At 38.3% G+C, this 15250-nt stretch overlaps 1 protein-coding gene across 1 annotated transcript in view; it reads right to left on the bottom strand.

Annotated features, from left to right (window-relative positions):
* Positions 1-15250, bottom strand: part of SPEF2 (sperm flagellar 2) — a 163739-nt gene that overhangs the window by 46095 nt on the left and 102394 nt on the right. The window contains exons 24-25 of the mRNA XM_055325754.1: positions 10026-10180; positions 6118-6298 (exon numbers count right to left, since the gene is read on the bottom strand). Of these exons, the coding sequence (XP_055181729.1) occupies positions 6118-6298; positions 10026-10180 (336 nt within the window). The remainder of the gene's footprint in view (positions 1-6117; positions 6299-10025; positions 10181-15250) is intronic.

Genomic DNA, 15250 nt, shown 5'->3' with positions numbered 1-15250 from the left:
CTCGCTTTTATTATTATTATTTATTATATTATATATTAATTATATTCATATATTAACTCCCCCGAGAGTTTTAAAGACAATTTTCCTAATAGTCCTACTCTATGAAATTTTAGTACTGCAAAAGTGTATCTGTCTACCTATTTTATATATGATTATGCTTTATACATAAAATGGTTAAGAGTTTCTCATGCCTCCTACCCAAGTTTCGGGATGGCATGCACAATATTATTTGGACTCATGGACACTTGAATTCTGCGCTTTCATTGCGACGGTTGTGAGGATAACCTATCCCACAGGCTAACCTCATCTTTGTTGTCAGCTTCCTCTACTCAGGGGACATGCAGCTTCCCGCCATCTCAGTAGCTCCCTCCTTTCACTCACACATGTGTCCTGGTTTGAGTCATTAGTTGCAGGGCCACCCCATCTTAGCTGAGGAATGGGGACTGTGGGGTGCGCTTGGGACCCCTCCATCTCTCCTCTGCGGCTCTGTGTTTCAGGCAGCAGGAAAACCTGATCTTGAGGTTTAAGCAACTGGGGCCGTGCCTGTAGTTTCAAAGGCCAGACCTTTTGAAATAAGTCCAACCACCCCTGGAGAGGTGAAGAGCACTTAGGAGGATAGCCCTGAGAAATGAGAGCTGAGTAAAGACTCCCAAGAGGGAGAAAGAAAACCCACATACACTGAAGAGGGAGGAGCAACATCCAGTTGAAAACTTTAAAATCTAAATAAAGCAACTGGTGAAGAAATGGGGGCTGTGAGAATTTATTTACTATATCCAAGCCTGTTATTTCTGGGGAGGGCCTGGGTGAGGGGTTAGGAGGAGAAAGAGGAAGTTGACTGAAGGTGAATAGAGAGATGAATAAGGCACAGGCTCTCACCACAAAGACATTTAGTCTTGGCCAGATATGCCATCCAATTCTGGCTCTCCCCAGATTCCTGCACACTTCATACCCTGGGGCTCAGCATGTAACTGTCCCCAGCTGGTCTATGAATGTTAAATGTGGTTCCACCCTCCAAATGGGCTTCAAGCAGCTTTTAGCACCTGCTATGCTCATAGAGGATGCTCAGGAAATGATTATTAATAGATGGACTTTCTTTTAAAATAATCATATTCCACAGAACATACCCACAGTTTCTTTAAGATCAGTGGAACTTCAGAGAAATACAGAAAGGTTTCAGAGAACAAGCCAGTTTTGTGTGCATGTATGTATGTGGTTTTAATCAGATGCCCTTAATCCACAAAAATGGATTTCATGATATCTACTGTACTTTAAAATTCTTGGTAAAGCTGAAAGCAGACTTGTTAACATCCCTCCACCTAAATTGCAAGCAATTCATTTTTTTGAATCTGTTTTTGCAAAGCACAGTAAGTTAGCAATTTCCTTTAAAATTGGATTTTTCTCCTTTATAAACAACCTTGTGGTGGTGGTGGTGGTGGTGGTGGTGGTGGTGATGATGATAATTATCATCATCTGCATATTTTTGGTCCACTTCCCTCAAAGACCTCTGGGTGTCTTTCAAAAATTGACATAATTCACAATACATCCAGTAATCTACCTGTAAGGCTAAAGAAACTCTATAAGTAATGTCTTGACATTGTGGGTGTTAACTATGATTTGTTTCTTTGAAATCATTGCATACCTGCTAATTACAAGAAAGTTTTTCTAAAAATTAACATAGCACCCTAAATGGGTAGTTCTTGGTGAGACTGTTGTGTAGAAAAAGCCCGAGTTAAAGCTCTCTCATTTCAGCTGTGCTAATCCTCACTGGCACTGTTTTCCCTACAACGCTTTGTCCAGATCATGTCTGTCTCACTTAAAACTCCCTAAAGGTCATGTGACATCAAGGTCATAAAAATCTATTAGAAACATAAAAGCAGGATTCAAATATAATTATTAGGAATACTGATTAGATCAGTAATGACTAAACTTTTCTCGCTTGCTTTCTATGTGGTTTTTGAAGTCCACAAGGAAAATAGTACAGTTTTGAATATATTTTTAACGTCATGATCTATTATATTTACAATTTCCAAAACACTTTGGTATACATTATTTCACTGGATCTTTCAACCATTCATGGAAGAAAAGATACATGGAATGTCTCCCATGTAATAGATTAAGGAATTGAAGACTGAAAGAGTTTAAGTCATTTCTGTAAAATCATACAATTTAACCAAGAGGGGTAGCCAATGGTCTTTATGCTGTATGCTACTCTTTCTAATAATGTAATATTCTGCAATATCATTTCCCCTAGGCAATTCTAATGGGATTTGTAAGACTTGTAAATTGCTTTATGTAGCTCAATAGGAATAAAAATTCATTCTTTCCCTTCAAACTCCTAGCTCTGGTTTCCCCACTTTCTGGTACTTGGTAGTGGTTATCTTGCAGTGATCACCATGGGCACTGCCATCATCATCAGTAGTAACAGCGTCATTGGTATAGCAGCAGTCCTATGTCCGATTGTGCTGAGGGCCTAGTATCATAATAGATGTGGGCATTATGCTAGGTGTAAGGTGTATAAACAGTCTTAGAATCCAATCAAGTGTTTAGGAAAATGATGAGATATAAATTACAATCACCTAGAAAAGAAGAGCTGAATGCCTGGGGAGGTACTACTGCTACAGGGATGGGAAGACCATGTGAACAATGAAGGCAAGGCTTCAAACAGGAAACCAACTAGTCAGGAATCAAAGCAGGTACTGGCTCTGAAGACTTATAGGAGGAATATCATTTAATCAAAAAGAAGGAAGGAAGAACATATTTTAGGCGAGAAAGATGACATTAGCTGAGGCATGGAAATTGTTAATATCCATGGAATATGTAGGAAGCAACATCTAGTTGGTTTACAAGAGGGTTTGATGAGTTGGTACCAGTAAGATGGGGAGCCCTGAGCCTCTGGGTTAAGGGTTTAGGATTCCATGGCAGCTACTAGTGCTCATCACACACTACATCATTCTCTTCTCTGGTCGGCAACAGAAGATCATTTCTGTGTTCTTATAAGTATCATGTGCTTTTTAAAAAATAAATCAAAAAAAATAAAAAAAATAAATCAATCCCCTATCTGGATCATTTTGCCCTTATAAATATAAAGTAGCTATCAATATATTTGGGGTATACATCTACCATTTACTATGTGCTTTCTATTGTATTGCTTGTCCTAACTCTTTTTCTGTTCTCCTTTCTTTTCTTATTTTGGATTTCACATTTTAAATTTATTCACCCTTTTTTTCTATCTTAGTTTGGAATTAACACACATTAATTCACTTAGTGGCCACTCTAGGAATAACACCATGAATTATCAACTAAATAATTAGACTTTGATAAGTTTAAAATTTATGGTGTAATTCCTAGGGTAACCACTAAGAGAACAGTAATAGAATGCACTATTTCCAAAAGTAACTAGGGGGTAAAAAGCAAGTAAGAAAAGATACAGAAAGGATAAAAATAAGAGGATGAACAAAGATATAACGTGTAATTGATATTTAAAAGTCTAATTTCCAAAAAAAAAAAAAAAGCATTGTAGACAAAGATTACCTCCCAGTAATAAAAAAGTTTAGTTCACCAGGCCTAGATGGCTTCTTGGTGAACGCTACTAAACATTTCAAGAGGAAATAATTCCAACTTCCTCAGACTCTTCTAAAGAATAGAAATCAAACATATTCTGACTTGATTTATGAGGCTAGTATTATGTGGATGCTAAAAGTTGACAAGGACAGTATGAGAAAGAAAAGTTATAGGATTTCCTCACTCATGAACAAAAATTCAAAAATCCTAATCAAATTATTAGCAAAACAAAGCCAGCAATATGAAAAAAGGATAATGCTTCATTATAATGTTGGACTTATCCCAGGATGTGATGTAAGTTTAATATTAGAAAACTGACCAGTATGATATTTCATATTAATAGAAAACAGAAAAATATCATGCCAATCTCAATAGATGTGGAGAAAGCATTTGTTAATACATTTATAAAAAAAAAACCCACAATAAGCTAGAAATGAAACTTCCATAATCTGATGAATATCATCTAAAAAAATCAATGGTCAACAGTTTTATGAATTTTGACAGGCTAACTTAATAATTTATATGGAATGGCCAAGAACGAAGAAGAGCCAAAATGCTCTGGACAGATGACAAGGTGGGAAGATTTCCTCATCTAGATAATGAATAAATAATATGACATTATGTGGTTTTGGTACAAGGATGGAAAAATACAGCAATGTAACAGACCTAATTTATGATACGTGGTCACCTAATTTATGACAAGGATGATACTGCAGTGAAATGGGAAAGAATTTGGTATAACTTATGCAAACTGAAGTATTATTTATAGTATAATCTACTGACATTGGAGATAGCCAATATTCTTAGCCATATATACAATGGTTGTGTGGGCATATGTGCTCCAGTAGACAAGTAGGTGAATGTTCATAGCAAGGATATCCATAATGCCACAAACTGGAAGCAGACTAATTAAATAAATTATGATAAATTTATGTAATGAAACAATATACAGCAACAAGAATGAACAGACTACAGCTTCGGTCAACAACATAGGATGAATCTCGTAAATAATGTTGAGCAAAAGAAAACACAAAGAGACAAAAGGTATGAGTCCATGCATTTAAAGCTCAAAGCAAGCAAAGGTAAACTATACTGTTTAGAGATACAGACTTGGGTGATAAAAACTCATGAATATGAAGGCAATGGTAAATAAAAAGGCAGATGGAGGGTTGGTGTTGTAGGGATGGGGGTTTAGGACGGGGAAGGGGCACAAAGACTTGGTAGATATGGACCTTCTCCACATGTGGTGGTTCCTCCGGGATCTACCTTAGATGCATCCATCAAGTCCTGCAGGTATACTTCATGTACCCTTTTTAGGTGTGCCAAAATCCACACTAAAATTCTTTATAGATGCAGCAAGACAATTAAAGGATTCTACAATCATTTTTGAGAGGCAGAAATGAAAGAAGAAGAACAGAAGATAGGGAGAACAGAAAGGAGGCACGGAGGCTGCTGTGGGATAAATCAGAGAAAAGAACCCTGGAGGCAGAGTGGCCAGGAAGGGACTTGGGAAATGCCCCGCCAGAAGTGTTGACTCCCTAGCTCTGAGATCCTGAGGCAAGCTCCTTGGCTGCTTCTCCCACAGAGTCTTTGGGAAGGTCCACACTGCCTGTTTGGATGGAATATTTCAGGGAAAATCAAAGGAGGCCTGGCACAGAATGAAAACAAACCATGCTGGGCACCGAGGACTGTAGGATGTGGGAACACTGGTCATCCAAGCCAAACTCTGAGTGCACCTTCTGTACAGGTGGAAGCTTCTCCTGACATGAAAGTTATCTGCATGCTTTTCCCTTCTCTTCTGATTTGATCCGGGCCCCTGGCAGTCAGGGACCATTGTCCCTCCACCTCCCAGTAAAGCAGAAAAAGGACATGAACTTTGAACTCATATAGTCCTAGGTTCAGATCTCCTTTTTGACACATAACACGCTAAGTGACCTTGGCAACATATTTTAACCTTTCTGGATCCTCATTTTCCATGGTAAAGAGAATAATACTTACCTCATAGGTAACTTCTGTAAACCAGAGGCCTACAGGCCAGAGGTGAGTTTTGCCTGGCTCTGGAGAGTTTTACAAATTTGATTTCATTTGTAACATGCTAAAATCAGTAGGTTTCATATACAAATCTGGATTTCTGGCTTTTCTTGGAAAATTGGAAAATCTGGCTATTTATCATTCTGAAATGGGAAAGTTGGTCAGGGTAGATGGAGTAGCACATACCTCTTTAGGAGGATGATTTCCACTTGGTCCCAGGCCCATCTCTCCCTATTGCTTTATACTTGACCCATGTCATTGGCTTTTCCTGACTGGCCCTTTTGGTCTTTGTGCTTGAAACCTTGGCTCAGCAGAGAAAATAATCTACATGTTGGTTTACTCCATTCTTGAACTCATATATTTGCTGACTGAATTGTTTCACTTCTTATTTCTTTCAGAAAACGAAACAATTTCTTCCTACAACACCTTCAGGTATATATTTATACAACGCTGTGTAAGTTTTCTACCCATAGCATATTACCAACGTTGGTACTTAGTGAAAATGTAGTAACGAGTCTTGCTCACCATGTGAGATATTGCTAAAGAAGCCTGCTGCCAGGTGTCCATCACCAACTTCTCATCTGCCTCAAAGTTTAACTCCACATTTTCCAGCGAGTAATCGATCTTGCCCTTTAGTATGGTCTTTGTTTTTGGTTTGGTCATAGCGGAATCCGGGGAAATGGATATTCGTGGAATTAGAGGAATTCTTTGAAAAGACAAACAAACAAAAAATGAAATATAAATATGTTATTGAACAGAATTCTATTTTTATGACCATGTGACTTTGGGAATTTTGTTGTCTTGTTTTAATCTCAATTTCCAAATTTGTCCTGGAAGAACTCTTCAAATGAAGAGAAGACTAAAAAAGACTGCATTCAAGGGGCACCTGGGTGGCTCAGTCAGTTAAATGACTGAGTCTCAATTTTAACTCAGGTCATGATTTAAGGTTGTGAGACCAAGCCCGGAATTGGGCTCTGCACTGGTGTGGGGCCTCCTTTGCTTGAGATTCTCTGTCTCCCTTTTCCTCTGCCCCTCTCCCCACCCCTGTCTTATAAAAAAAAAAAACAGAATGTATTCAAATTTTTATAGTCTTATCAGCATGAATAAACTAGAAACAAATAGTAATAAAACATAATTTTTAGGTTTAATTCTCATTGATTACAAGGAGGGAAAAAGAAACAATGGCAATCTTGAAGAAATGCAATTTTGAAATATATCCAGGGCATAAACTTCTGACAAGAAACAAATCAGCCATAAAAAAACAAATCAAATAAAACTGTACATCATTCCTTTAAGACGACTAACATCATTTGGCTTCCTGAAGTTGGACAGTAAAAAAGCAGGATATGAAGAGGTGAAGACTGCAAGGAGAAATCCCATGGAGGCAACGGAGTTTTGGTGGTGGGTGGGGGAGAAATTCACCAGCCCTCCCCAGTTTAGAGTATGGATGATGAAATCTTCTCTTTGCTTTGTAAAGTTCTGTGAGAACACAGAGGTAAGCTCTCTCTCTCTCCAGTCTTTCAGCCACATTGCTGCCCCTATGTAGAAATTTTAGAGCTGCTCCCAGGAACATTCTATCCCCTAAGGACTTTCAAATCTTAAATGCTAAGGGAAGCAGGAAGAGACCCACAGGGAAGAATATTTATTATGATTGGGGTCCACCTTAATAGTCCAAAGTGCAAATAACCATCAGCTGGGCATAGAAAGGGGAGAGAGAAGCTCCAAGGATGCCTTTGTTGAAACTTGAGGAGTGTCAGGAACAAACATTTGGTCTGGCTGACTTAAGCACCTGGGGGAACAGAGTGGTGATCCAGAAAGCTGATTGTGAGCTCCAGCAAACAATTAGCTTGGTCTTGTTTTGAAGCATTAGATGTGGTTTCTCGAACTTAACTCTTTGATTCTTATAGTATTTGGAATTCTGATAGTGTACTGTGCCTATAAAGGCAATGTGCTGAGGTTCTTCTAGGCAGCACACATCTACACACAAGGACAACTTACATTTTAATAATCAAGTAATACTAAATGTCAGTCACTGAGACACCGAGATTCATGTGTCTAACAAGCTAAGGTAAAGGTTGTGTGATCCATCTGTAAATGTTTAATATAGTACAACATGCATTTCCTAACACTTTTGCTTTGGAGGACAGCAATGGTGGCATATCATTTAGAAACAAAAGTTGGGAGCACATGGGTGGCACAGTGGTTGAGCGTCTGCCTTTGGCTCAGGTTGTGATTCGGGTCCTGGGATTCAGTCCCATATCACGCTTTCCACAGGGAGCCTGCTTCTCCCTTTGCCTATGTCTCTGCCTTTCTCTCTGTGTGTCTCATGAATAAATAAGTAAAATATTAAAAAAATAAGTAAAGAAGAAGAAATAAAATTTGGGGTTAGAATTCATTTACAGGAAAAAATTCTGGTCTAGCTAGCTCTGCCACTGTCAATGGATATGAATTGGGGCATGTCACGTGACTCTGGAGCTCCTTTCCTTGAATAATACAAATATATGACTACTACTATTACTACTGTTACTAATTCTTAATAATTGCCAATTATTAGTTATCAACAAATTATTAGTTACTATCATGTTGTTGTTACAAGAATAAAATTGACAGCTATGTGGAAATGATTAACAGTATGCTTGTTTCCCTTATTTATTTTAAAGAGACTATAGTTGATTGGTTAGTTGGTACATTGAGTTTCAGTAGATATTCACAGCAGTGATTTGAGCTTGAGACTGGTGCAAGGTTGTTTTGCAGAAATTAAGAACTGGCTGTTCTTTTCCCTGTTTCATTCTGCTAACCAACTTTAATAGCTTCCCCAATATGCCTGACTTGCTATTTTGTGCTAAGAACAGAATGCACTGCTACTGCAGACATTGGAACTTGGCCTCTTTTAATGGCTTTGATGGTTCATATTGCCTTTGGAATTTTTTATTGTTTTCAATTTCAAAGTTCTCTCTCAGTAGCTTGCTGAGTCAAACATTTCTCTTGTATTCGTATCAAAAAGATGGTACTTTTCTTCTTGTGTTTTCTTGCTTACACATGGGCATGATGGGGACATGATAGGACTACATTGAGGAAATCTAGAGAGAGAAGAAGTGGGTCTCAGATCATATGTATAACCCTATCATGTTCAGGTATCTCAAATCCTGTTTGGCACAAGGGAGGATAAAGCAAAGCAAGAACATTCTCACAATTAAAATATTGCATGTAAGTTATTGTCATAATATGTAATAATAGTCCCTACTTATTGAGAGTTACTGAGAGTAGATCTCAAGTCTTCTGATCCCCAGACATGGCACTCAGTGCTTTGAGGATTTCAGTTTCTGTAATCTTCACAATAACTCTACTTTATAGATAATAAAAACAAGGCTTAAGAAAGTTGAGGTGACTTTCCCCCAAATAAATTGTTCTAATTTATTCACATATGACTAGTAAATAACAGACCCAGGATTGAAACCACATCTCTCTCTTCAAAACATATTCACTATATCATGTTTAGTTTGTACAACTTGTGTTACCTGCATTGACCTGAGCATACTTGTAAAATAAAGTACATATACTGCTTTCAATCTTCAATACATATATCTTTGGAGATTTAAATTTAATGTTCATCCTGTATATTATTTTTTAAGTCTAACTTCTTTCTTTTTCCCCTCTTAACATTTGTAGGTTCTTGTTTTCTCATTGACCTCTTAATTGGTCATGAGAAAATATTACTTTAATTCTTAATGCAGACATTTTTCTAGCTGTTCATAGCTTCTCTGAGTTTGGGATCTTGCCCTTCCCCTGCTCCCACCCATTCGGTCTATAAATGCAATTATTTACAAACTTTTGTATTGAATAGGAATATTTGGTTGAAAATACGATTCCTTATTTTATTGCTCTGGCAGGAGTTTGATTTTAGACTATTGACAAGTCTTTCAGTCTCATGAAGTCATAATCACGATTGGACCTTTACTGTTTCTCAGTTTCCTTACCTGTAAAAGAAGACTCACAACCCCTTCCATTTTCATTTACATGTCACACACACACACACACACACACACACACACACACACACGTACTTGGGACCTTTCATAAAAGTGATAGAGATTCAGGATTCCTTGCTGAAAACTCTTGGGCCAAAGCTTTTCAGAATTCAAAATTTATAGACACTACATAACCCCTAATATCCTCGGGAGAGTTTGCTGGAAGCACTTCATAATGAAACGCACCATACCTCTCCAGCAAAGTGAGTAAATAGTCACCATAATTTGGATAATAATGCATATCAACCGTCTTAAATTGAAGTTAGAAAATTTTTCACTTTTTGGAGCTTTTTTCAATTTTGGATTTGCAGATACAAGAGTGTGGTTTTTTATTACTGGCATTCAACTTAAAAATCATGAGGTTTTATGTTCAGACCAATTACAGCACAACATGGTCTACCTTACCTGAGTTGGCTTTCCAAAATGTCTCTACTACTATCCAGCTGGACCAACGGGATTCGAGTAAATCTCTTACTGTCATCGATTGGAATTTTGCATTCCATTCCCCTGTAATAATCTTGAAGGAGTCTCTTTGTATCTTGGAAACGGTTCAGTTCTGCCTTTAATAGCAAGTATGAATGTTAATACCCAAGAAAAAAACGAGCTAATCTTTACATATTTCCCATATAGGCTCTGTAAGCACTATTTAAAAATATTTCAGTTGAAATCAATTTTCTGGAAATTAAGAAAGAATTGGCTATAGTTGTGGATCTAAGGGCATATATCTTTCATAACAATGAAAGATAACTGGTGACTTGTGTTCTCTGTACTCATTGAGTATGATTCCACTCAACAAGATGGTATTTCTATGCCTCTTGACTTTATGACAAAAGATTACAGTATGTATGACAGCTGAAGTAGTACATATTATTCATTACTCTGACATTAAGAATTCCTGTGTCCTATATTCAATCACCCAATACCTTAACAAACATGTGAATGCCTTCTATTTTATCTATAGTATAAAATAAAATTACCATTCATATATTGTTTTAAATTATAAAGCATGTTTTAAATATTTGGATTTTAAACATAAATATAAATTTAAGTAACTTTTCAAACTAGCATTTTGAAATGATTAGGAAACTAAACAGTTTTTTCTTGCAGAGCAACCAAATTAAGTTTTAAAATATTCATATATGGACAAATCTCACATGCAATAAGTATTTGCACTTGTCATGCTTAAAGACAGAATCCTAGTTTTGAAGAGAATGTAACAAGTTAGTTGATTTGGGAGACACCAAAAATACGATATATAGAAATAAAAAATACAAATACAGGTACAAATACAAATACAAAAAAACATGAAGTATAAAGCAAGATTAGGTTTTGGTGCTGTAGGACTGTTTAACATAATTGTGGAGAAATGACAAGGTAAGGCAAAGTGGTAATGGGTAGTTCTCTTTTCACAGTTTCTATTCTTGCTCAATATGTATAGTAGGGAGACCATCTCCCCATGCTCCCAGCAAACCTTGTCTGTTGGTGTTGCCAGTACTGCCTTGAGAGAAATGGGGAACATAGAAGAAGTAGTGATAAGTCAGGCATCAGTCACTCACTAGGGACTCCCTTCCAGCCAAGGCACCTCCCTTTGCAGTAATGAGGAAATGCATGTATGTCTGAGTGCCAAACACAGAAATGTAGACCATGAGTTTTCCAACCCCTTCTCCCATTAGGTGTCAGATCAGTTGGCATGTCCATGTTCCCCTTTAGTATTGTAAACATGACCTCCAAAATTTGATTTGGTTAGTGGGGCTACTTACACCAGTACCTGGGGGCCTAAAGACCGAAACTCTGCTGTAGAAGTATTCCATGATACGTAGTTAATAATAGCATATTTTCCAAAAAGAACAAAACTGACCTAGTGTTCAAAGCCCTTAGCTGAACCTAACCCAAGGATATTTATGAAGGGATTCCAATATTTATCAAGCAATTAATGTTGCTATTTATTTCATAAAACATCAAGAAATAGTCTTGTACTGCCATATTCACAATTTAGAATAGATAACTGCTTTCACATTAGAGTCTACAACAGAAGACAAAAACAGTTTCAGTAAGTTTGGTTTTGATACAAAAAAGAGTAAGCCAAATTGCTCTTGAAAAGCTGTCTTGTACATCATTAAACTTTTCTAGGCAAATGAGTGAAACAGGAAAATGTTCACCTGGTTAAATTGAATCTATAGTATAAAATAAAATTACCATTCATATATTGTTTTAAATTATAAAGCATGTTTTAAATATTTGGATTTTAAACATAAATATAAATTTAAGTAACTTTTCAAACTAGCATTTTGAAATGATTAGGAAACTAAACAGTTTTTTCCTGCAGAGCAACCAAATTAAGTTTTAAAATATTCATATATGGACAAATCTCACAGTGCAGTAAGTATTTGCACTTGTCATGCTTAAAGACAGAATCCTAGTTTTGAAGAGAATGTTAGAAAATCATTCAGCTGGAACTAGAGGATATTATGCTAAGTGAAATAAGTCAATCAGAGAAAGACAATTATTATATGATCTCATTCATATGTGGAATTTAAGAAACGAAACAGAGAATCATAGGAGAAGAGAGAAAAAAATAAAACAAGATGAAATCAGAGAGGGACACAAATCATATGAGACTCTTGATCATAGAAAACAAACTGAGGGTTGTTGGAGGAGTGGGAGGATGGGATAATTCGGTGATGGGCATTAAGGAGGGCATGTGATATAATGAATTCTGGGTGTTATATAAAACTGAGGAATCACTGACCTCTACCTCTGAAACCAAAAATACATTATATGTTAAGTAATTGAATTTAAATAAAAATTTTTAAAAAGAAAATCATCTGGGCAGCCCAGGTGGCGCAGCGATTTAGCGCCGCCTTCAGCCCCGGGCCTGATCCTGGAGACCCAGGATCAAGTCCCATGTCAGGCTTCCTGCATGGAGCCTGCTTCTCCCTCTGCCTGTGTCTCTGCCTCTCTCTCTCTCTCTCTCTCTCTTTTGAATAAATAAATAAAATATTAAAAAAAGAAAATCATCTAGCATAGTATTTTTAAAAATTTAATAGGTAGAAAACTTGTCCCATAGGCTGTGAGTACCTTGCTGGGGATAAAACAAACAAAACTTTGCAATGTCAAATTGTTTCAGAAATGCTGGGTTAATGTATCAAAAAGGTTTCTTTATGACATCTTGATGTCCTAGTATGTCAATATGTTTGTCGATCTCCCAAGGAAAGGGAAGCACAGTGTGCAGTACCTCCCAATCTCATTTGATCATTGAGTCCTTTTCTGTGAACCGTTGTGTAAAACTAGTGTCCCGTGGAATGCACTTTGGGAAATGCTTATCTAGTTGTCTGTAACTCAGTACTGCGGGCCTTGAAGATTTTCACAAAGATTCTTTCCCTCATCCTCCATTCCATAGACATGCGCTTCTAAGTTTCCTGGACAAGCAGCTCAGTTGCTTCAAAAGTCTGTTACTTGATGGACAGTTCTAGTCATTAGGCTCTTTCTTTGTTTATTGGACTAAAAATCCCCTTCCTATAATTTCCAGCTTTGGTTTTTGTAAGGTCCTTTGCTGTTCCACATGGTGGGCCTTCAACTATTTGAACAATGTTGAAGGATTGTACAGAAGTCCCAGCACAGGGTTGTTGCGAAGGGTTCATGTAACCTACGTCAAAGTCCTTCAAGCAGTGCCTGGCACGTACAGAGTAAAGAATTAATGAAGAGCAGCTTTTATTTGCTGCCCAGGCCTTTCTATTCTTTCTTCCTCATTGAATTTAGATATAGATTCAGCTTCTCAGGACCAGAGCCTTCAATCTAGGTTCTTGCTGAGGTCTGAGACTTCTAACATTCCCCAGAGAGGCAGGTACTCCTCGGACTAATGAGAAATGATTCACAAAAATTCTCTATTCCCTTTGCCTTCATTACTGGATTTCAGTTATTTCTGCCAGAAGCTTCTGACGCCCCTGTTCCAACAGTCAATCTCTGCTTGCCCAAACCAGTACCCCAGCAACGCTGCCCAGCATGGCTGAGGCTGCTTGGCTGGCTCACTTTAATCCTTTGTACAACCCACGCCTGGATCCCAGAGCTGGTATTCAGTGACGCTGCTCCTGGGTCTCAACTTTCTGCTGACTTTTCAGGCCTCCTGTGGTTCAAACTGCCCCTGCACCACAGGCTTATCCCTCTGAAGGTTGGAAGTATCAGCATTCATGGGCATTGGCTGAATGAGCCTTTATCGAACACCTACTGTGCCCTAGCTTGGCTTGTCAGCTACACAGCCCTCTCTCCTGCCATATCGTCTCATGTAAGTCAATCATCAATCAGTTGAAGACTAAAACCGTACCCTTTTCCATTCTCTACCCTCACTGCTATGCTCTTAGGAAAAAATACTCATGAAGACACAGCTTGACCAACATAGGCTTAATATTCCCCTCAGCTTGGCTGAATTTTAGACAGTCTTCTTCCTAACTCGACACTCCTGGCCATCCCTTTTCTAATTTACTTTAGAAAATTTGTCATTGTAAATCCTTGCTCTGTCCCTTCGAGTTGTCTTTTTTTATTTTTTTTAAGATTTTATTTATGAGAGAGAGAAAGCATGAACAGGGAGGGAGGGGCAAAGGGAGAGGAAGAAGCAGCCTCCCCACTGAGCAGAGAGCCCAATGACATGGGGCTCCATCCCAGGACCCTGAGATCCTAACCTGAGCCAAAGGCAAACACCTAACTGACTGAGCCACCAGGTGCCCCTCAGATGTAAATCTTTTTTTTTTTTAAAGGTTTTATTTATTTATTCATGAGAGATACGGGGGTGGGGGTGGGGCAGAGCAGAGACACAGGCAGACAGAGAAGGAGAAGCAGGCTCCATGCAGGTAGCCTGATGTGGGATTCGATCCCCGGACTCCAGGATCATGCCCTGGGCCGAAGGCACGTGCTCAGCCGCTGAGCCACCCAGGGATCCCCAGATGTAAATCTTTTTAAAAGCTTCTTGCCAGTTGTAGATCTCAAAACTGTCTTTCCCGAGTATCTGGGCACCATCTCTTTGAAATGTAAGCATCAAGGAACATAACACCCCTGTCCACCAGTTCCTCTGGGAGGGGAGGAGCCTAACTTGCTCCTTGAGGGTATCTTGCTCCCAGTGGTAAAACTAGGTGAAGATAGGAAGGATCCTATTTGTACTACTGTTGACAACGGTCTTGGAATAAGAGCAATGTCTATCTTCTTATCTCATCTATTGCAAATTTTATTTAACAGGCTGCAAATGAGGTTATTCTGGTGAATGGTGGTTTTTGTTTGTTTGTTTGTTTGTTTTTTCTTTTTCAATCTGGACATAAACTTTTTTTCTGGAATCAAATGCCTGCTGCCATTGACCTAGCCCATGCTTTGTGGCAGAGATGCTTTCTTGGACTTCTGCTGGCTACTTTGGGTGTCCATTGTGAGGGGCTGACGAGGCAACAACCAGTATGGACAGCATTTCTTCTGTCCCTCTCCACACTTCTAAGCCACCTGGTGCAAAGCTGGTTGGTGGTTGCTTGGAATGCTCGTGTGTGTGTGTGTGTGTGTGTGTGTGTGTGTGTGTGTGTGTGTGTTTAATCAGGCTCCATGTCCAGCTTCACAGGGTCTTGAGACCAGGACTTGAGCTGAAGTCAAGAGCTAAA

This window comes from Nyctereutes procyonoides, unplaced genomic scaffold (assembly GCF_905146905.1).
Source record: "Nyctereutes procyonoides isolate TBG_1078 unplaced genomic scaffold, NYPRO_anot_genome, whole genome shotgun sequence".
In the NCBI taxonomy this organism is placed as follows: Eukaryota; Metazoa; Chordata; class Mammalia; order Carnivora; family Canidae; genus Nyctereutes; species Nyctereutes procyonoides.
This window is presented reverse-complemented; position numbering and strand designations above follow the sequence as displayed.